The 20,526-nt window shown below is 44.4% G+C and overlaps 2 protein-coding genes across 14 annotated transcripts in view; one reads left to right on the forward strand and one right to left on the reverse strand.

Moving 5' to 3' along the window:
* LOC110523261 (spectrin alpha chain, non-erythrocytic 1) overlaps positions 1–15,903 on the forward strand; it is a 52,510-nt gene extending 36,607 nt beyond the window's left edge. For 6 of the 11 annotated variants that reach the window (XM_021601793.2, XM_021601791.2, XM_036976853.1 and 3 more), the window contains 19 exons: positions 1,194–1,325; positions 4,716–4,853; positions 5,219–5,323; positions 5,600–5,808; positions 5,925–6,167; positions 7,336–7,567; positions 7,790–7,949; positions 8,075–8,151; positions 8,263–8,472; positions 8,653–8,949; positions 9,245–9,357; positions 10,176–10,193; positions 10,815–10,877; positions 11,734–11,788; positions 13,818–14,014; positions 14,095–14,148; positions 14,869–15,015; positions 15,179–15,326; positions 15,507–15,903. In XM_021601793.2, coding sequence (XP_021457468.1) covers positions 1,194–1,325; positions 4,716–4,853; positions 5,219–5,323; positions 5,600–5,808; positions 5,925–6,167; positions 7,336–7,567; positions 7,790–7,949; positions 8,075–8,151; positions 8,263–8,472; positions 8,653–8,949; positions 9,245–9,357; positions 10,176–10,193; positions 10,815–10,877; positions 11,734–11,788; positions 13,818–14,014; positions 14,095–14,148; positions 14,869–15,015; positions 15,179–15,326; positions 15,507–15,632 — 2,724 coding nt within the window. In that variant the 3' untranslated portion in view covers positions 15,633–15,903. The remainder of the gene's footprint in view (positions 1–1,193; positions 1,326–4,715; positions 4,854–5,218; positions 5,324–5,599; positions 5,809–5,924; positions 6,168–7,335; positions 7,568–7,789; positions 7,950–8,074; positions 8,152–8,262; positions 8,473–8,652; positions 8,950–9,244; positions 9,358–10,175; positions 10,194–10,814; positions 10,878–11,733; positions 11,789–13,817; positions 14,015–14,094; positions 14,149–14,868; positions 15,016–15,178; positions 15,327–15,506) is intronic. The other 5 variants (XM_036976856.1, XM_036976857.1, XM_036976860.1 and 2 more) reach the window with 2 other exon arrangements.
* On the reverse strand, positions 15,904–20,201 carry dync2i2 (dynein 2 intermediate chain 2). Of its 3 annotated transcripts, none has more exons than XM_021601804.2 (9): positions 19,862–20,201; positions 19,082–19,342; positions 18,715–18,824; positions 18,462–18,619; positions 18,237–18,346; positions 17,706–17,873; positions 17,280–17,512; positions 16,647–16,804; positions 15,904–16,376 (listed from the first exon to the last, which is right to left on the reverse strand). In XM_021601804.2, the coding sequence occupies exons 1-9, from the start codon at positions 19,937–19,939 to the stop codon at positions 16,138–16,140; spliced, it is 1,515 nt and encodes a 504-aa protein (XP_021457479.2). In that variant the 5' UTR covers positions 19,940–20,201; the 3' UTR covers positions 15,904–16,137. The 3 variants fall into 3 exon arrangements, with proteins under 3 accessions (XP_021457479.2, XP_021457480.2, XP_021457478.2); XM_021601805.2 differs by having other exon boundaries at positions 19,082–19,221; positions 19,862–19,996; XM_021601803.2 differs by having other exon boundaries at positions 19,082–19,364; positions 19,862–19,990.
* Between the last annotated feature and the right edge of the window lie 325 nt (positions 20,202–20,526).

The raw sequence follows: 20,526 nt of genomic DNA on the forward strand, positions 1-20,526 counted from the left end.
ACATATAGCCCAACGTTTGTAGAACAACTAAAGTTACATTAATAACTAAATTAAGCATATAGGAATACCTATTTCTTTGTTAACCTCAACACACAATAGCCGCATATATGCGCACCCCCTCAAAACGTTTGGAGAAAATATTTATATTTTATTCAGCTTTGTTCAATTGTATTCTTCATACTATAAAATAATATACAATAATTCCATGCAATTATGAGTCTTGTCTGCTAAATGAACTAGTATAGCCCGCAACCATTTGGCATAGACACATCAGGTTCTAACATAAGGACAACTCAGAGTATGCTATTCTTTTATTCTGACAGACCACATTTTCTTCATATCATGCTTCTTTAGACCTGTCTAAAATAAATAATGGATTTATTGTGAAGGTATAGGCTATATTACACTGATTTTTTTAGACTTAAAAAAAAATGGCTTGTAGGCTATGTGTGGAAGCCAGGAGATGCTAAATGTGTTTGTTAATTAACGGTCAATTACCTTGAGACCGACCAGTTATTTGCTTGACAATCATCGGCTGACAATTTCGTGATCGCCACAGCCCTAGCTTAGACACCTCGCATAAGGTTTTTGTTTGCTCTCTCTCGGTGTGTAAAAACATTGTGGAACGAGTTTTGAAAAGACCCTGACCTCTTCTAGGTACTCTTGAAAAGTAACATTTGTCGTGGCCCCGTTGTGGGTCTGTTCCAACTCCATTTTGTGTTTGTCACCTTGGTGTTTCCTGTCTTGTAGAAGTCAGTCCGACACATTGTCTGTCTTCATTTGGTGGTGTCTGAATTTCACATTTGTGACCTCATCTTTTTTATTTTTTATTATGACCTCACCTTTTGTGTGGATTTTGTCCTACAGTTATCTCCTGGATGTAGACTTAGTGTATATATGTGTGTGTATATCCATCAACAATAGCCCCAAGTTAGGAGACATTTACTCTCCAAACACAAACATGCATGAAAAATGACTGCCACTTATAAAAGTTCCATTCTAATATATATACATGTACTCAGCCTCCTTATTTTCAAATTGTACATCAACCCTTACCAACACATTATTTCTAAGTAGCCTACCGGATTGTGTTTTCACACAATCTAAGGGAGATGTCACCCATCCACCACCAACCCACACCCTCCCATAGTTCTCACTCCCGCTCTCTCACCCCTTCCCCTGCCTGAGCTCAGAGTAAGCACCAGAAGCACCAGGCCTTCGAGGCGGAGTTGCATGCCAACGCAGACCGCATCCGTGGGGTTATCGACACTGGCAACGCCCTCATCCATAGAGGGGCCTGCTCCGGCAGTGAGGATGCGGTTCAGGTACACACACTCTGTCTTTAATCATACCTGTCTTTAATCATACACTTCATACTTGTAAGTATATAACAAAAAATATTTACATACAGTTGAAGTCGGAAGTTTACATACACTTAGGTTGGAAAATAAATTTTTCAACCACTCCATTTCTTGTTAACAAACAATAGTTTTGGAAAGTCGGTTAGGACATTTACTTTGTGCATGAAACAAGTCATTTTTTCCAACAATTGTTTACAGACTGATTACTTCACTAATAATTCACTGTATCACAATTCCAGTGGATCAGAAGTTTACATACACTAAGTTGACTGTGCCTTTAAACAGCTTGGAAAATTCCAGAAAATTATGTCATGGCTTTAGAAGCTTCTGATAGGCTAATTGACCACATTTGAGTCAATTGGAGGTGTGGATGTAGTTCAAGGTCTACCTTCAAACTCAGTGCCTCTTTGCTTGACATCATGGGAAAATAAAAATAAATCAGTCAAGACCTCAGAAGAAAAATTGTAGACCTCCACAAGTCTGGTTCATCCTTGGGAGCAATTTCCAAATGCCTGAAGGTACCACGTTCATCTGTACAAACAATAATACGCAAGTATAAACAGCATGGGACCACACAGCCGTCATACCGCTCAGGAAGGAGCCGTGTTGTCTCCTAGAGATGAACGTACTTTGGTGCGAAAAGTGCAAATCAATTCCAGAACAACAACAAAGGACCTTGTGAAGATGCTGGAGGAAACCGGTACAAATGTATCCATATCCACAGTAAAATGAGTCCTACTACGACACAACCTGAAAAGCCACTCAGCAAGGAAGAAGCCACTGCTCTAAAACCGCCATAAAAAAGCCAGACTACGGTTTGCAACTGCACATGGGGACAAAGATCATACTTTTTGGAGAAATGTCCTCTGGTCTGATGAAACAAAAATAGAACTGTTTGGCCATAATGACCATCATTATGTTTGGAGGAAAAAGGGTGAGGCTTGCAAGCCGAAGAACACCATCCCATGAAGCACGGGGGTGGCAGCATCATGTTGTGGGGGTGCTTTGCTGCAGGAGGGACTGGTGCACTTCACAAAATAGATGGCATCATGAGGAAGGGAAATTATGTGGATATACAGTGAGGGGGAAAAAGTATTTGATCCCTTGCTGATTTTGTACGTTTTCCCACTGACAAATAAATTATCAGTCTATAATTTTAATGGTAGGTTTATTTGAACAGTGAGATACAGAAAAACAAAAAAATCCAGAAAAACGCATGTCAAAAATGTTATAAATTGATTTGCATTTTAATGAGAGAAATAAGTATTTGACCCCTCTGCAAAACATGACTTAGTACTTGGTGGCAGAACCCTTGTTGGCAATGAGAGGTCAGATGTTTCTTGTAGTTGGCCACCAGGTTTGCACACATCTCAGGAGGGATTTTGTCCCAGTCCTCTTTGCAGATCTTCTCTAAGTCATTAAGGTTTCGAGGCTGACGTTTGGCAACTCGAACCTTCAGCTCCCTCCACAGATTTTCTATAGGATTAAGGTCTGGAGACTGGCTAGGCCACTCCAAGACCTTAATGTGCTTCTTCTTGAGCCACTCCTTTGTTGCCTTGGTCATGTGTTTTGGGTCATTGTCATGCTGGAATATCCACCCACGACCCATTTTCAATGTCCTGGCTGAGGGAAGGAGGTTCTCACCCAAGTTTTGACGGTACATGGCCTCGTCCATCGTCCCTTTGATGCGGTGAAGTTGTCCTGTCCTCTTAGCAGAAAAACATCCCCAAAGCATAATTTTTCCACCTCCATGTTTGACGGTGGGGATGGTGTTCTTGGGGTCATAGGCAGCATTCCTCCTCCTCCAAACACGGCGAGTTGAGTTGATGCCAAAGAGCTCCATTTGTCTCATCTGACCACAACACTTTCACCCAGTTGTCCTCTGAATCATTCAGATGTTCATTGGTAAACTTCAGACGAGCATGTGTATATATACTTTCTTGAGCAGGGGGACCTTGCGGGCGCTGCAGGATTTCAGTCCTTCACGGCGTAGTGTGTTACCAATGGTTTTCTTGGTGACTATGGTCCCAGCTGCCTTGAGATCATTGACAAAATCCTCCCGTGTAGTTCTGGGCTGATTCCTCACCGTTCTCATGATCATTGCAACTCCACGAGGTAAGATCTTGCATGGAGCCCCAGGCCGAGGGAGATTGACAGTTCTTTTGTGTTTCTTCCATTTGCGAATATTCGCACCAACTGTTGTCACCTTCTGACCAAGCTGCTTGGCGATGGTCTTGTAGCCCATTCCAGCCTTGTGTAGTTCTACAGTCTTGTCCCTGACATCCTTGGAGAGCTCTTTGGTCTTGGCCATGGTGGGGAATTTGGAATCTGATTGATTGATTCTGTGGACAAGTGTCTTTTATACAGGTAACAAACTGAGATTAGGAGCACTCCCTTTAAGAGTGTGCTCCTAATCTCAGCTCGTTACCTGTATAAAAGCCACCTGGGAGCCAGAAATCTTTCTGATTGAGAGGGGGTCAAATACTTATTTCCCTCATTAAAATGCAAATCAATTTATAACATTTTTGACATGCGTTTTTCTGGATTTCTCTCATTTTTCAAATGAACCTACCATTTCTTTGTCAGTGGGCAAATGTACAAAATCAGCAGGGGATCAAATACTTTTTTCCCTCACTGTATTGAAGCAACATCTCAAGACATCAGTCAGGAAGTTAAAGCTTGGTTGCAAATGGGTCTTCCAAATGGACAATGACCCCAAGCATACTTCCAAAGTTGTGGCAAAATGGTTTAAGGACAACAAAGTAAAGGTATTGGAGTGGCCATCGCAAAGCCATGACCTCAATCCTATAGAAAATTTGTGGGCAGAACTGATAAACCGTGTGCGAGCAGGGAAGCCTACAAACTTAGTTACACCAGCTCTGTCAGGAGGAATGGGCCAAATTTCACCCAACTTATTGTGGGAAGCTTGTGGAAGGCTACCTGAAATGTTTGTCCCAAGTTAACAATTTAAAGGCAATGCTACCAAATACTAATTGAGAGTATGTAAACTTCTGACCCACTGGGAATGTGATGAAAGAAATTAAAGCTGAAATAAATCATTCGCTCTACTATTATTCTGACATTTCACATTCTTAAAATAGTGGTGATCCTAACTGACCTAAGACAGGGAATTTTTATTAGGATTAAATGTCAGGAATTGTGAAAAACTGAGTTTAAATGTACTTCTACAATGCCACTTCAAGGATGAAAGATTTTGAGAAAAATATGGTGATAACATTGCAAACAGAATGTTAACTGTTCCTATGGCATTCAAGCTACGTGAACCAATTATTGCCTCATTCAACATCTATTGTTCCAAAGCTGGGTATCTAACCTGGGTGTGTGTTTCACCAGTCACGTCTGGGTGCTCTGGACGAGCAGTGGCAGTTCCTGGTGAACAAGTCGGCAGAGAAGAGCCAGAAGCTGAAAGAAGCCAACAAGCAGCAGAACTTCAACACTGGCATTAAGGACTTTGACTTCTGGCTCTCTGAGGTAAAATGAAATAAATAAACATATTTTCTAGATGTCAATATGACTACTTTCATCTAAGTTCAAATCTCCATCCACCATACAATTCTCAAAGTTAAAGATGCTGATATTTGATCTGTGATGAGAAATTGTGTATTCTGTACTGAAAACCTTGATGTTCAATATGATTTATCTGAGACCTGCACAGATTAAGTACTGGACAGACACCATCACCTCTGGATCTGAGATTGTGTCAGGCTATTTAGTTTTCTTATTGAAATGGATTTGACTTGTTAACCCATTAGCCTACCTGTGCTGTAGGAAAACAAAAACAAAAGAAGAAGCTGAGATTAGATTTGGAAAAAATAATTTTTGTTTTCTCTCTGTAGGTCGAGGCCCTTCTTGCCTCTGAGGATTATGGCAAAGACCTGGCCTCCGTCAACAACCTGCTGAAGAAACATCAGCTTCTGGAAGCCGACATCTCTGCTCATGAGGTAATGTATTCAACGTCCCCCTATCTCTGTCAAACCTGGATTGATGCTGGGCTCAGCTGGGGGCCTTGATGTACTAAAGGATCTGTCAGATTACACACCTTTATATGCTGACTGGCTGAAAGGTGAGGCTGCCTTGTACTCAAAGCTTTCGATGGCAACCAAACCGATTGTCCTCTGTTGAACAACTTCCAAGTCTATGAAGCATGATTTTGTACAAAGGCATCCACTGAGTTCAGTCTAGTGCTTTGGTTTGAACGTCTTTCTGTCCGTCCACAGGATCGTCTGAAGGACCTGAACGGCCAGGCTGACAGCCTGACGGCCAGCACGGCCTTCGACCCCACCCAGGTTAAGGACAAGCGCGACGCTGTCAATGGACGCTTCACCAAGATCAAGAGCATGGCCACTGGCCGCCGTGCAAAGCTCAACGAGTCGCACCGCCTACACCAGTTCTTCAGGGACCTGGACGACGAGGAGTCTTGGATCAAGTAAGAGCGCCCCCTGGAGTTGTGGAGGAATGGATGCAAGTCGACATCTGAGGGTTTTTCGATGTTGAGACATTGTGATTACTAACACTCTCTTTCACTCTCTGTTCTCTATCCAGAGAAAAGAAATTGCTAGTGAGTTCGGAGGACTATGGACGTGATTTGACTGGAGTGCAGAATCTGAGGAAGAAACACAAGAGGCTGGAGGCTGAGTTGGGGGCCCATGAGCCGGCCATCCAGTCTGTGCAGGACACAGGGAAGAAGCTGTCCGATGACAACACCATCGGCCAGGATGAGATTGAGCAGAGGCTGGCCCAGTTTGAGGAGCACTGGATGGAGCTGAAGGACCTGGCTGCAGCCAGGTTAGACTAGGAACACAGACACGCGTATACATTCTGACACAAACACACATATTCCCAGGCCTGCTTTGCAATGAAACGCCATTATCATCTTAAACGTTTATTGATGTTGAGTGTTAACTTCTTACTGCTGAGATGCCGTTAACGGGATTGATATGACATCAGCCAGTGAAAGTGCAGGGCTTCAAATTCAAAGAACAGAAATCTTATAATTAAAATTCCTCAAACATACAAGTATTTTACACTATTTTAAAGATAAACTTGTTGTTAATCTCACGACAGTGTCTGATTTGAAAAAAGCTTTACGACGAAAGGATACCATTCGATTATGTTCGGTCAGCAACTAGTCACAGAAAAACAGCCATTTTTCCAGCCAAAGAGAGGAGTCACAAAAAGCAGAAATAGAGATAAAATTAATCACTAACCTTTGATGATCTTCATCATAGGACTTCATGTTTTGTTCGATAAAGTTCATATTTATATCCAAAAATCTGTTTACTTTGGCGCTTTATGTTCAGTAATGTTTTGCTTCCAAAACATCCGGTGATTTTGCAGAGAGCCACATCAATTTACTGAAATACTCATAATAAACATTGATAAAAGATACAAGTGTTATGCATGGAACATTAGATAAACTTCTCCTTAATGCAACCGCTGTGTCAGATTTCGAAAAAGCACACCATGCAATAATCTGAGTACAGCGCTCAGAGACCAAAACAAGCCATACAGATACCCGCCATGTTGTGGAGTCAACAGAAGTCAGAAATATTCACTTACCTTTGATGATCTTCTCTCCTCCTTCACAGTAGAAGCCTGAAACAAGGTTCTAAAGACTTGACATCTAGTGGAAGCCTTAGGAAGTGCAATCGGACCAAATTTTACACAGGATAGGCAACGACTTTAACTTACAAACCTCAGATTTCCCACTTCCTGGTTTGATTTTTTCTCAGGGTTTTTCCTGCCATATGAGTTCTGTTATACTCAGACATCATTCAAACAGTTTTAGAAACTTCAGAGTTTCTATCCAAATATGTTAATAATATGCATATCTTAGCTTCTGGGCCTGAGTAGCAGGCAGTTTACTCTGGGCACCTTATTCATCCAAGCTTCTCAATACTGCCCCCCCAGCCATAAGAAGTTAATCTGTGTGTGCCTCTGTGTGTGTGATCAGGGGACAGAGGCTGGAGGAGTCGCTGGAGTACCAGCAGTTTGTTGCGAATGTTGAAGAGGAGGAAGCCTGGATTAACGAGAAGCTGAACCTGGTGGGAAGTGAAGACTACGGGGATACCCTGGCTGCTGTGCAGGGCCTGTTGAAGAAGCATGAGGCGTTTGAGACTGACTTCTCTGTGCACAGGGACAGAGTGAATGACGTGTGTTCCAACGGAGACGAGCTCATCAAGAAGGTAAACACTGACAATACTGTTGTCGTATAGAAAATGATAAAATATAAAATGAAAAGCCTTTCCGTCTCTTCATACGGTACCAGCTGAAATGGTGTTTAAGCAATAGTTCACACACAAAATTTAAAAAATCTACTTTTACAATGATTTTCCACTTACCTTGGCTGATGTCAATTCACCCACACAGTTAAATGCATATTTTGCTTTTGTCCATCCCTCCATTAGAACAACCACCACGTGGACAGCATCTCAGCCAAGATGGCGTCCCTGCGGGGCAAGGTGTCTGAGCTGGAGAGGGCCGCTGCCATGAGAAAAGCCAAGCTGGATGAGAACTCTGCCTTCTTGCAGTTCAACTGGAAGGCTGACGTGGTGGAGTCCTGGATCGGTACGGTTTGAGACCTGAGAAGGGAAGGTTTAGGGGATGAGGCTTCAACATTCTCTGGTGAGATGAGAACATTGTTTAATTTTTAAGTGTAGCACTGAATTTATACTGTCTGGTTGTTTGTTCAGGTGAGAAGGAGAACAGCCTGAAGACGGATGAGTACGGACGAGATCTCTCCTCTGTGCAGACCTTGCTCACTAAGCAGGTACTGTGTAGCAATATGTAGCTCCCAAATGAGTGATGCTACGGCAGCCATTTTGTGCAAGAAAGCTAGATACGTTCTCCTATGCCTCATGTTCCCCCTTCGGGTCCACAGGAGACGTTTGACGCAGGGCTGCAGGCCTTCCAGCAGGAGGGTATCACCAACATCACAGCCCTCAAGGACCAGCTGCTGGCGGCCAAGCACGTCCAGTCCAAGGCCATCGAGACGCGCCACGCTGCCCTCATGAAGCGCTGGAACCAGCTTCTCGACAACTCGCAGGCCCGCAAGAAGAAACTGCTGGAGGCCCAGGAGCACTTCAGGAAGGTATGTAAAGACTATGATGACGGATAATTGTCATTTAGCTTACGATGAGGATATCATGACTACTGTTCATAGATTTCATCGTTGTTGATGTTCATATTTTGAACAGGAATATCAGACTATCCTTCACCTACGAAGTCAAAAACCTTACCTCCATCGATTCCATCTTTCTTCTGTCTCCAGGTGGAAGACCTATTCCTGACCTTTGCCAAGAAGGCTTCGGCCTTCAATAGCTGGTTTGAGAATGCTGAGGAGGACTTGACAGATCCGGTGCGCTGCAACTCGCTGGAGGAGATCCGGGCGCTGCGCGACGCCCACGAGGCCTTCCGCTCATCGCTGAGCTCGGCGCAGGCCGACTTCAACCAGCTGGCCGAGCTGGACCGGCAGATCAAGAGCTACCAGGTGGTGTCCAACCCCTACACCTGGTTCACCATGGAGGCCCTGGAAGAGACCTGGAGGAACCTGCAGAAGATCATCAAGGTTAGAAGGGAGAAGAGGGGGGAGGTAGCATGGTCCCAGATTTGTTTGTGCTGTATTACTAACCAATTGGCATGACAACGACCATATGAATTGGCTATACAGCACTAATGTATCTGAGGAGCAGGCTTGGTGAGGAGGACATGCACATCTCAAATGTTGTCCTATTCCCCACTGTAATGCTCTACTTATGTCCAGAACCAATGAGGGCCTCTGGGGGCCGATGTCTTGGTCTGCATCATGTCTGGAAAGCACTTCATACATACATCTCAATCCCTCTCTGTCTCTGTCTGTATAGGAACGAGAGCTGGAGCTGCAGAAGGAGCAGAGGCGGCAGGAGGAGAATGACAAGCTGCGGCAGGAGTTTGCGCAGCACGCCAATGCATTCCACCAGTGGCTGCAGGAGACCAGGTAGGGCCTGGATCTGTTGTGCTAGGAAGACAGTGCACTCACAGAACTCCCTTAAATCAATATTCCTTTTGGCAATTTAATAGATAGGAATCGAATACAATTTATAGGAATAGAATGGGGACATTTCCAAGGCCTTGTGGCTGTTTAAAGAATGTAGTTTAAGTTCATTGAATAACGTCACCTGCATGAATAGCATTGAGATGTCTTTAAATGTTGCATGCATCATTCTTTAGATTCTCTTTCAACAATGATAAATCAATGGAGCTACCTGGAATTTTAAAGTGCCTCCTGTCTCTCTCTGCCACCATGTTCTCGGCCATAGAGAACAGGAAGCTGCTATTCATCGGAGCGCAACGTGAAGTGTTGCAGATAAATGTTTGTTATATGAAACTGACATGATTCTTTACAGTTTCTCTATTCTACACCTTGCATTTATTTCTGCAATGCTCTGAATGTTGCTCCTCACTGAATTGGCCCCAGGCAACGCATTCTTAGTGTATCATATATTCTGTAGATTTTGGGGGGTGGGTGGGGGAGCGCTGATACGACTTTTACACAACTGCACAAGTGGTCTGTGAACGTTTAGAAATGAAAATGGGATCATACTGCAGATGCTCCTGTGCTCCCACTATTTCTGTGCCTGTGTCTGTATATGTTTGTTTAGGGGGGGATGATGGAGTGACCATTTTGTCCCTGCCTAGTATTTCTAACCGTTGTCTCTTTCTCTCTCTTTTCCCGTCCCATCCCACCCCCCCACCCTTTCCTCTCCCTCTCTCTTGCTGCTACCTCGCTGATGCTTGGATAACTTTGCTAATCAGGACATATCTTCTGGATGGGTTAATATCACATTTTACTACCTCTCAGTTGGGGCTGTGACGATACTAGTATCGCGATACTCATTAGTATCATGGCAAGGGAAGAAAACACAAAGCGGATTTAATTTTAGGATAACATCCCTTAATGTTGGAAACAAGCATCATTATTTTTGTTATTCAGAGTCACATTTATTTATTTTCCAAGATATCGCACACATTTTACATACAGCAGGTTATGGGACCAAAGAGTTTAGTCTGCTTCGTCTTTTCTTGATTGTCATTGAAGTGTTGCGATACTGCCCTTCTGTGTTTGTGTGTCTGACTGTGTGAATGGGGTCAAATCAATGAGGGTTGATTGGAGTGACATTGTTTTGGACCAAGGTCGGTGGGAAGATGTTGCATAACATACCCACCTACCTACCTGGTGGTTCTATCTGTCGAATAAAGGTAAAACTGGACCAGGGATCACTATGTTCAAGGGAATCCAAGTTGTATTGTGTATTATTACTGTGTTTCTGTAAGCTTTTTTTCCCCCTTTTGACAGTTTTTGTTGTATAATTTCCCTTTTGTTTGTCTCTAATTTCCCTCTTTCTGTTGGTATTTACTTTATTTTCATCCTTCCCTCCCTCCCTTTCTAAATAGCATAGCTTATCGACGGGTTGTCCGTGTCATTCAATATGAAGTCGGTGATGATCTTTCCCGAAGGTCTTTTCCTTTTTCTCATGGTTTTACATTCCATATATCCCTCACTCGCCTTTCCTTCACCCTTCATTACTTCCATCACGCCCTCTGGGTTGCGTGTCTTCATACACTTCTAAAATCCACCATTTGAGATCGGTTTGCTCAGTTACATCTCTACTAACGTCACCCCAATGTAGCTTCCTGAAACTAAGATCGACCTCATGATTGGTCTGGATACTCTTTTTGAGTCTGGCAACATTGAGCACTGTTTTAAAGGGGTGAAAAGTCTTCACTTTCATCTTTTGGGGATATTTCTTTCACCAAATTTAGGGGTGGACACTACTTGAAATGTCTATATTTTTTTGTTGAAAGTGTTAGACTAATTCACAACTGATTCAGGGTTAAAATGCCGTTTCCTGCCCTTTACACAGTAGTCCTAACCTTGCATGGTATAGGTTACCATGGCTATGAGTTTACTTCTTTGGCATGCATTGGGAGGATGGTGTTGCTCTGAACATTTTGAGTGATGGAAAGTTATTTTTGTGTGTTTTGTACTTCTGTTTCCCCTTTTTTAATTCACAAAATCTTTACTTTGCTTCTTTACAAAAAAATCATTGGTTGGATTTCAATTAGTGCATTTCAAGATTTGTTTAGAATCTCTTGACACACCTCTAGTATATTCAAATATATGGATCTTATCAAAATGAAAATTAATTTCACGGTAGGAATGGGGTTGGATCTAAGGGGTCCTACAAGTAGATGGGTGTGGGTGCAGACTGAGACTGTGTGCGGGTGTGACTGACTGTGGCATGTTGTCTATCCCAATATTTGATCATCCTTTCAAGATTCTCTCTCCTGACACTTGTGTGTATGCATCTAGGTCCTGCATGGTAGAAGAATCCGGAACCTTGGAATCACAACTTGAGGCAACCAAGGTAAGAAAGAATCCCTCATCATTTATGCTATAGACCAGGGTTTCACAACCCTCTCCTCAGGCCCCACCAGCTGTTTTACATTTTTTTTTAACCCTAAACTAGCACCCCTGATTGAGTCTCAGGTGAATCAGGTGTGCCAGTTTAAGGTTAAAATAAAAATTTGAAACGTATGGGGGGGGCGCTGAGGAGACCATCTTCGCTATTTCAAATCAAATAAAAATGTATTTGTCACATGCAACAAATACAACGGGTGTAGACTTTATCGTGAAATGGTTTCTTACGGGCCCTTCCAAATAATGCAGAATTTTTTTTTTTTTTACTAATTTAAAATAATATCAGGAGGAATAAAATACACAGGTCAACATTCACAAGGCCGCAGAGCCAGACGGATTACCAGGGCGTGTACTTCGAGCATGCGCTAACCAACTGGCAAGTGTCTTCACTAACATTTTCAACTTCTCCCTGTCCAAGTCTGTAATACCAGCATGTTTCAAGCAGACCACCATAGTCCCTGTGCCCAAGAAGACTAAGGTAACCTCTCTAAATGACTACCGAACCGTAGCACGTCTATAGCCATGAAATGCTTTGAAAGGCTGGTCAATGCTCACATCAACACCATTATCTCAGAAACCCTAGACCCACTCCAATTTGTATACCGCACCAACAGATCCTCAGATGATGCAATCTCTATTGCACTCCACACTGCTCTTTCACACCTGGACAAAAGGAACACCTACATGAGAATGCGGTTCATTGACTACAGCTCAGCATTCAACACCATAGTGCCTTCAAAGCTCATCATTAAGCTAAGGACCCTGGGACTAAATACCTCCCTCTGCAACTGGTTCCTGGACTTCCTGATGGGTTGCCCCCAGGTGGTAAGGGTAGGTAACAACACATCTGCCACACTGATCCTTAACACAGGGGCCCCTCGGGTGCGTGCTCAGCCCCCTCCTGTACTCCCTGTTCACTCTTGACTGCACGGGCAGGCACAACTCCAACACCATTAAGTTTGCTGATGACACAACAGTGGTAGGCCTGATCACAGACAATGATGAGCCAGCTTATAGGGAGGTGGTCAGAGACCTGACCGTGTGGTGCAAGGACAACAACCTCCCTCAACGTGATCAAGACAAAACAGATGATTGTGGACTACAGGAAAAGGAGGACCGAGCAAGCCCCCATACTCATCAATGGGGCTGTAGTGGAGCAGGTTGAGAGCTTCAAGTTCCTTGGCGTCCACATCAACAAACTAACATGGTCCAAGCACACCAAGACAGTCATGAAGAAGGCACGATAAAATCTATTCCCCCTCAGGAGACTGGAAAGATTTGGCATGAGTCCTCAGATCCTCAAAAGGTTTTACAGCTGCACCATCGAGAGCGTGCTGACTGGTTGCATCACTGCCTGGTATGGCAACTGCTCGGCCTCCGACCGCAAGGCACTACAGAGGGTAGTGCGTATTGCCCAGTACATCACTGGAGCCAAGCTTTCTGCCATCCAAGACCTCAATACCAGGCGGTGTCAGAGGAAGGCCCTAAAAATGATCAAATACTCCAGCCACCCTAGTCATAGACTGTTCTCTCTGCTACCGCACAGCAAGCAGTACCGGAGCGCCAAGTCTAGGTCCAAAAGGCTCCTATAGCTTCTACCCCCAAGCCATAAGACTCCCGAACAGCTAATCAAATGGCTACACAGACTATTTGCATTGCCCCCCCCACAACACTGCTGCTACTCTTATCTATGCATAGTCACTTTAATAACTCTACCTACATGTACATATTACATCGACACCGGTGCCCCCGCACATTGACATTGACTCTTCTTATTTCTTTTTTTTTAGATATTTTCTTAACTGCATTGTTGGTTAAGGGCTTGTAAGCAAGCATTTCACTCCTGGTGCTGTATTCGGCACATGTGACATAACATTTGATTTGATATACACAGCAAGTACCAATTATATTTCAGCTGTATTGACTACTTTTGTAATTGCATACCCTCACCCTTCTGTGTGCCACTCTGTCTGTAGCGCAAGCACCAGGAGATCCGGGCAATGCGTAGCCAGCTGAAGAAGATTGAGGACCTGGGCGCGGCCATGGAGGAGGCTCTGATCCTGGACAACAAGTACACAGAACACAGCACGGTGGGCCTGGCCCAGCAGTGGGACCAGCTAGACCAACTGGGCATGAGGATGCAGCACAACCTGGAGCAGCAGATCCAGGCCAGGTCAGAGAGACACACACATACAGTACCTCACAAGCAGTGAACATATTTCCTAATCCTGTCGAATCTCTCTTCCACCATAGGAACACCACTGGAGTGACAGAGGATGCCCTGAAGGAGTTCAGCATGATGTTCAAGTGAGTGGCGGCCATTTTAACGACGTTCAAGTAAGTGGCGGCCATTTTAACACGATGTTCAAGTGAGTGGCGGCCATTTTAACGATGTTCAAGTGAGTGGCGGCCATTTTAACACGATGTTCAAGTGAGTGGTGGCAATTTTAACACTGTTCAAGTGAGCGGTGGCCATTTTAACGTGAGCGGCGGCCATTTTAACACGATGTTGAAGTGAGCGGCGGCCATTTTAACGATGTTGAAGTGAGCGGCGGCCATTTTAACACGATGTTGAAGTGAGCGGCGGCCATTTTAACACGATGTTGAAGTGAGCGGCGGCCATTTTACCACGATGTTGAAGTGAGCGGCGGCCATTTTAACACGATGTTGAAGTGAGCGGCGGCCATTTTACCACGATGTTGAAGTGAGCGGCGGCCATTTTAACGATGTTGAAGTGAGCGGCGGCCATTTTACCACGATGTTGAAGTGAGCGGCGGCCATTTTACCACGATGTTGAAGTGAGCGGCGGCCATTTTAACACGATGTTGAAGTGAGCGGCGGCCATTTTACCACGATGTTGAAGTGAGCGGCGGCCATTTTAACACGATGTTCAAGTGAGTGGGAGCCATTTTAACATGGTGTTCAAGTGAGTGGCGGCCATTTTCACCATACCTTTTAGTCATACCAAGTAGTTGCTTAAAGTAAAGAAACTCCCAATAATCTCAGCCATGTTCTCTTTGCTCCCAGGCACTTTGACAAAGAGAAGTCTGGCCGTCTGAACCACCAGGAGTTCAAGTCGTGTCTGCGCTCACTGGGTTACGACCTGCCCATGGTGGAGGAGGGAGAGCCAGACCCAGAGTTTGAGTCCATCCTCGACACTGTCGACCCCAACAGGTCAGCAACCCCAGCTTTTCTCACTCATCTCTACTTGGGGTTTTCGATCAGTAGTTTGAGCAAAGCCAACATTCAGAATGGGTGTGTCTTGTTGCCTAATTTTCTTCTATTCTTGAGTTTTTTGCTTTATTATGGGTAACTGATTTAATTTTGTGTTTTCCAGGGATGGCAACGTGTCCTTGCAGGAGTACATGGCCTTCATGATCAGCCGCGAGACAGAGAACGTCAAGTCCAGCGAGGAGATTGAGAGCGCCTTCCGAGCCCTCAGCGTCGATGCCAAGCCCTACGTTACCAAGGAGGAGCTCTACCAGGTACTTACAGTTCGGTCTTCCCTCCTTCACTTTCTGGCTCTGTCATAATGCTTATAGAAATGAGTATTAAATAGTACCAGCATTTGAGTATGAGCTTCAGCCATAAGTTGCGCATTTATAACTTAGCAAAACTTATGGTCAGGTATGAGGTTTTAACCTTCTCTTCTCCTCTTCATTCAGAATCTGTCCAAGGAACAGGCAGACTACTGCATCTCGCACATGAAGCCCTACCTAGACAGCAAGGGCCGGGAAATGCCCTCGGCCTTCGACTTTGTCGAATTCACCCGCTCACTTTTTGTCAACTGATCCCTTGCCTGCCAGTGACCAATCGGGATGCGTTTGTCACGCACACATGCTGAAACTGCATGAGTCTGACACTAGAATACTCCATAGTTATCAGTACCTATATATATCTCACTCTTTGTGCTTCACTGTCAATAGCCTAGTGTTTGCATTTGAATGTTTTAGCTGTTTTAGTGCTTTCGCTGGATTTAAGAACCTATAGATATGGTATGCTGTAACATCACAATAAGGACTGCGGTGTGCTTTAATAAACGCTACTGGTTAGAAGTGGAAATGTTTTCTGTGCCTTTATTACATGTTTTCAGTACACACAAAAAAAGTCTTAATATCCAGTTCAGTACCTACTGAGTAATATTTGATGTTTCACAATAACAAATCCATCTAAAATAATATGGCACAAAAACCCACGTTCTTCTACCTATATACATCCACAGATATGCCAGCAACCTTGCACGGAGACGACCCTGTTATTCTGTAATTTCATTGGCCCTCTCCTTCCTGCCTCGACTCACTCTGCCACCTCATTAGCTAGTTGCTCCAGCTTGGCAGTCTCTCGGGGCCCCTGTTCCGTCAGCTCCGTGCTCAGGTGCCAGATGTTGACGGAGCCATCGGCGTTGCCCACCGCTAGGAGGTCTTTCCGTCTGGGGTTGAACTCCAGGCAGTAGACTGGTTGGCCACCCGTCAGCTGGTCTAGGGTGGCTGCTGGTCTCAGGGACTTCCTGCCCAGATCAAATATCTGCACCAGACCTGGGAAGAGAGAAGGTTATGGGCTTTTAAACTTGGCTTTTTAGTGAAAAACTAAAGGTTAATTGATGAACTGGTGAGTTAACTTTACATCAAGATGTGCCATTGTTTTTAGCAGTTAGGGACTGTTTCAGACTTGATATGGACTTATCGTAAGTCTGAATAGGGGGGCCCCTTAATGATTTTCAATATATTAACTCGACTTGGCTCAAGTCACACCATTTATAGTGAAGTTCTGTGAACCAATTGAGAATGAGCTGAAATGGAGCATACCTTGTCCTGTGGCTGCAGCAAAGAGGAGGGGCCTTGTTGGTGACCAGCGTACCCCAAACACATATGAGTCGGACACCCGCAGCGAGAGCAGCGGATCGGGCTGCAGCAGAGAGTGAAGATGGGCCAGGCCGTCGGTCCCCACACTGACAAACAGGTTCCTTAGACACGAAATGGGAGACAACTAGATCATAACTTTGATTCATTGACAGAATATGGTACTATAAAGCATTTTACAGCTGTAGAGTTCAAAACTTATTGCGAGATGCAAGTTAGCTACACGCTTCCAAATGTACTATAGGAACAGGGCAAACTGTTTAACAAACAGGTAAACATCAATATCACTGGTTCGTTTTGGAATCAAAACACAGTATGATGACAGTTCCGAATAAAGAAATGTTCAGTTCAATTCTCTTATTTTTGTAAGTCTTAAACCAGAGTCTCAAGCATTCAGTCTGGTTAATTTCTCACTAAAACCACCTTCAGACCTGACCCATGGGGAAGATCTCATTTGCACTCCTCGCATCATCTCTTTCTCAAAACCCATTGGAGGTCATAGAGGAGGGACCTCTGGCTTTCTCATTCAAAGGGATGTCAGAAGTATGCAATTGATCTTCCCACCCATGTCTCTCTCACCTGTGGAAAGGGGAGCAGTGCAAGGAGTGGACAGGGCCTCCTCGGGGGCTGAAGGAGAACTGGGCTGGGGCACGCAAGGTCACACTCTCTCCATCGGGAGGTGCTGCTGCCAGCGTCTGGGCTGAGAAAGAGCACTTAAGGACCAGGCCGCTTTCGGAGCCCACCAGGAATGTGTCCAAGTCCCAGGGGGACAGGGCCAGGGAGGTGACCCCCACATTGCTGCTCCCTCTGTTCTGTAGCAGGCAGACAGGTACCATTACAAGAACAACATCAGTAGGAGAGTTTTTTTGAAGGTTTAAGAAAATCTCTATACATAAATGTCTGTTTCAGACAATTTTGTAAATAACACAATCATATTTCATCTATTAAATCACACATTTTCAAGGTCTGTAAATACCACATTGGCCCCTGTATCCCGAGTCTCACCTTGCTCAGTGCACTGTTGTGAGGCACCTGCTGTCTGATGAGGGCAAAGCCGGCACTGAGCACCAGCCTCCCCTCGTCTGAGTCCACTGTCCACAGCAGCACCCTGCCCCCAGAACCAGCACTCAGCACCACCATCTCCCCTCGCCTTGGTCCAGGGACCCAGGCTACCTGAAAACACACTTGTTCAGACCTCTGTCATGTTTATTACGACTTGCAACTGAAAATGTGTGTTTCTTATTGGTCAAGTCTAGGTTGTCCCTCAATTTCAATCCCCTGTCTTCTGTTTGGTGCCTAATGAACACAACCCTGCTATGAAGAATCTTACTGTCATCATCCCATAAAGATTCTCACCACTATGTGATATTCATGTGGTTTATTAGTAATATACAAGGGACCTACAGTACATGGACTGTGTACAAATTACACCATGAGAATAACCAATACTAGATAAAGCATTTACCATCAGTTAACGTGTCCTCCTGAATGAAGGTGTATTTTAGTTTCATAGGAGACAGTATGCGGTATCTATACCTGGTAGACTGGCTCTCGGTGAGTGTCGGTCGACATTCCTGTCTGCGCCAAAATTAGGTCCTGTGTCCTGTTTGTGTCCCAGACCACTACCTCTCCACTGTAAAGACCCCCTGTGGTGTTGGGTAGAGGGTGAGAGAAGTAAGGAGCTACACAGGACAGTTGTATATATGTACTAAGATCATTTGGTGATCAAATCACTGGCGGAAGCAATATGGAAGTGCATACCAGCTATGAGAGAGGGTTGAGAGGGGTGGAAGGACAGAGACATGACTGGCCTGGCCACATCTATGATCATGTCTGGTCGTTTGGGGTTCAGGCCTCTGCGGTCCAGGTTCCAAGTGCACACACAGGACTTCTCTGTGCTCCAGTCTCCGTCATCAACACTGAGACAGATCGATCACTGTTCACCTCAAGTTCTGGCTATACAACAACGATGTTGGCAAACATGATGGAAAATGAATGTGAAGTTTGAACATACCGACCGAAGGCGCAGGCGATTACTGAACCTGTGCAACTCCAGGATATACTGGTAACTTGAAGACCCTTCTCCTGGGCACTGGGGTGCTGGAGACAATGTATGCATGAAACCTACACATAAACACATTTTAGAATTGACAATTCAACAGGGGGAAATGCACACAAAAAAAATTGTCCAATATCAAATACAATTTGATTTGTCATATGCGCCGAATAGAACACCTTACCGTAAAATGCTTACTTACAAGCCGTTAACCAACAAGGCAGTTTTAATAAAAAGTTGTTTTTTTTAAAAACAAATTTACATGGAAATAATGCACACTGAGATATTGCACATTTTGTTAGTGTGTTATTTATACTATTCTCACCGTTTCGTTCTGATCCTCCCAATTCACATCGAACCCATCAAACGCATGACTCTTGGCGTTGCTGGCCAACTCCTTGAGAACCATGTCCTCCACTCGATGCAGGAAGTCCCTCAGCCCGGGAGACTCTGGTCGGAGCTCACCTTTAGGGGGGAGTTGGTATATGAGGTGGTCTTGTGGATCCGTCTGGGTGCCATTATCTGCATTAAGCAGGGGCTGTATTTCAGCCTCAGCTGTGTGTACGGGCCGGGTTTGACAACCTCTCTGAAAAGCCAACAGACATAGCCTACTTGGATTATATTAGGCCTATATAACATATTAAAACATGCCCATAACTGGCTTGATGATTGTGTGTCAGTAATTCCACCAACTGTTGATGAGAACCCCACTTTTGTGTACCATGTCATTATTCAACTAGCTAGTATGTTTAGAAATGTGTTGGGCTTCACAACAACGCTGAAAATGACACGTTGGACAATGCACGTGGTCAGCCCACCACCAACACTGATCAGGATGTGCCGACTGTTGCTCCAGACCATCATCGCTAACTAGCTAAATATTTTGGCTAGCTAAAAGAAGGCTTGATTGGCAGATTCAGGAGCTTTAGCAATACTCGACACTGGTAGTATTCATGTGTCTGATCTTTTCAGGGCCTATAGCCTTGTCATATATGGCCAGGTAAGTAAACGTACACGAACTCGTTAGCTAGCTAAACAAAAAAATCAGCTAACATGCCATAGCAAAACTCTGATGCTAGCTAACTAGGTTGTCAACAGAACATACCGATTCCTGTGCAAACTGTTGCGATTTCCTCCACAGCGACTCAACGCCCAAGGCATCCAAACTTTCATCAGTGAACATGACTACTGTGCCTCATAGACGTACCTGTCTAGCTAGTAGCACATTAATAATATCCCCAAACGGATTTACATATCAGCGAACTTAATTGTGTCTATTCAACACATGTTTAGAGATTGATTTACTTCCGTTTACCGCTGCTTCCTTGGAAACACATCGACTATGGGACCAATCCGTTTTTTTCTAAGCACCATGCGCATTCCACTCATTGGTCCGGGGTCGTCATTTTGGCCGTTGGAATACTTTTACAATGCACTCACCCTTCTTCCTTGCCTTGAAGTAATCGGTGAAAGCAATAACTTGTTTGGTATTACAATTGGGTGACAAGGAGTGCCACGCAGGCTAGGTCTAACCTGGTGCAAGAATGTCAACAGGGGCACACTGTCTGAGACAATTTATATTATTTCTCAAGCATTTGTGGTAGAATTCTAGCCTGCCAAGCAGTGGAAGGGCATGTTTTGAAGTATTTGGAATATACAGAATGCATCTGTGAGTAGACAGTGGTCCCATTGAATATGAATGACCCATCCAGCATTTAATCATAGGGGACGTACAAAAAAATATATACTTGATTTCAGTTATGGTGACCA

Source organism: Oncorhynchus mykiss, chromosome 5, assembly GCF_013265735.2.
Source record: "Oncorhynchus mykiss isolate Arlee chromosome 5, USDA_OmykA_1.1, whole genome shotgun sequence".
Lineage (NCBI taxonomy): Eukaryota > Metazoa > Chordata > Actinopteri > Salmoniformes > Salmonidae > Oncorhynchus > Oncorhynchus mykiss.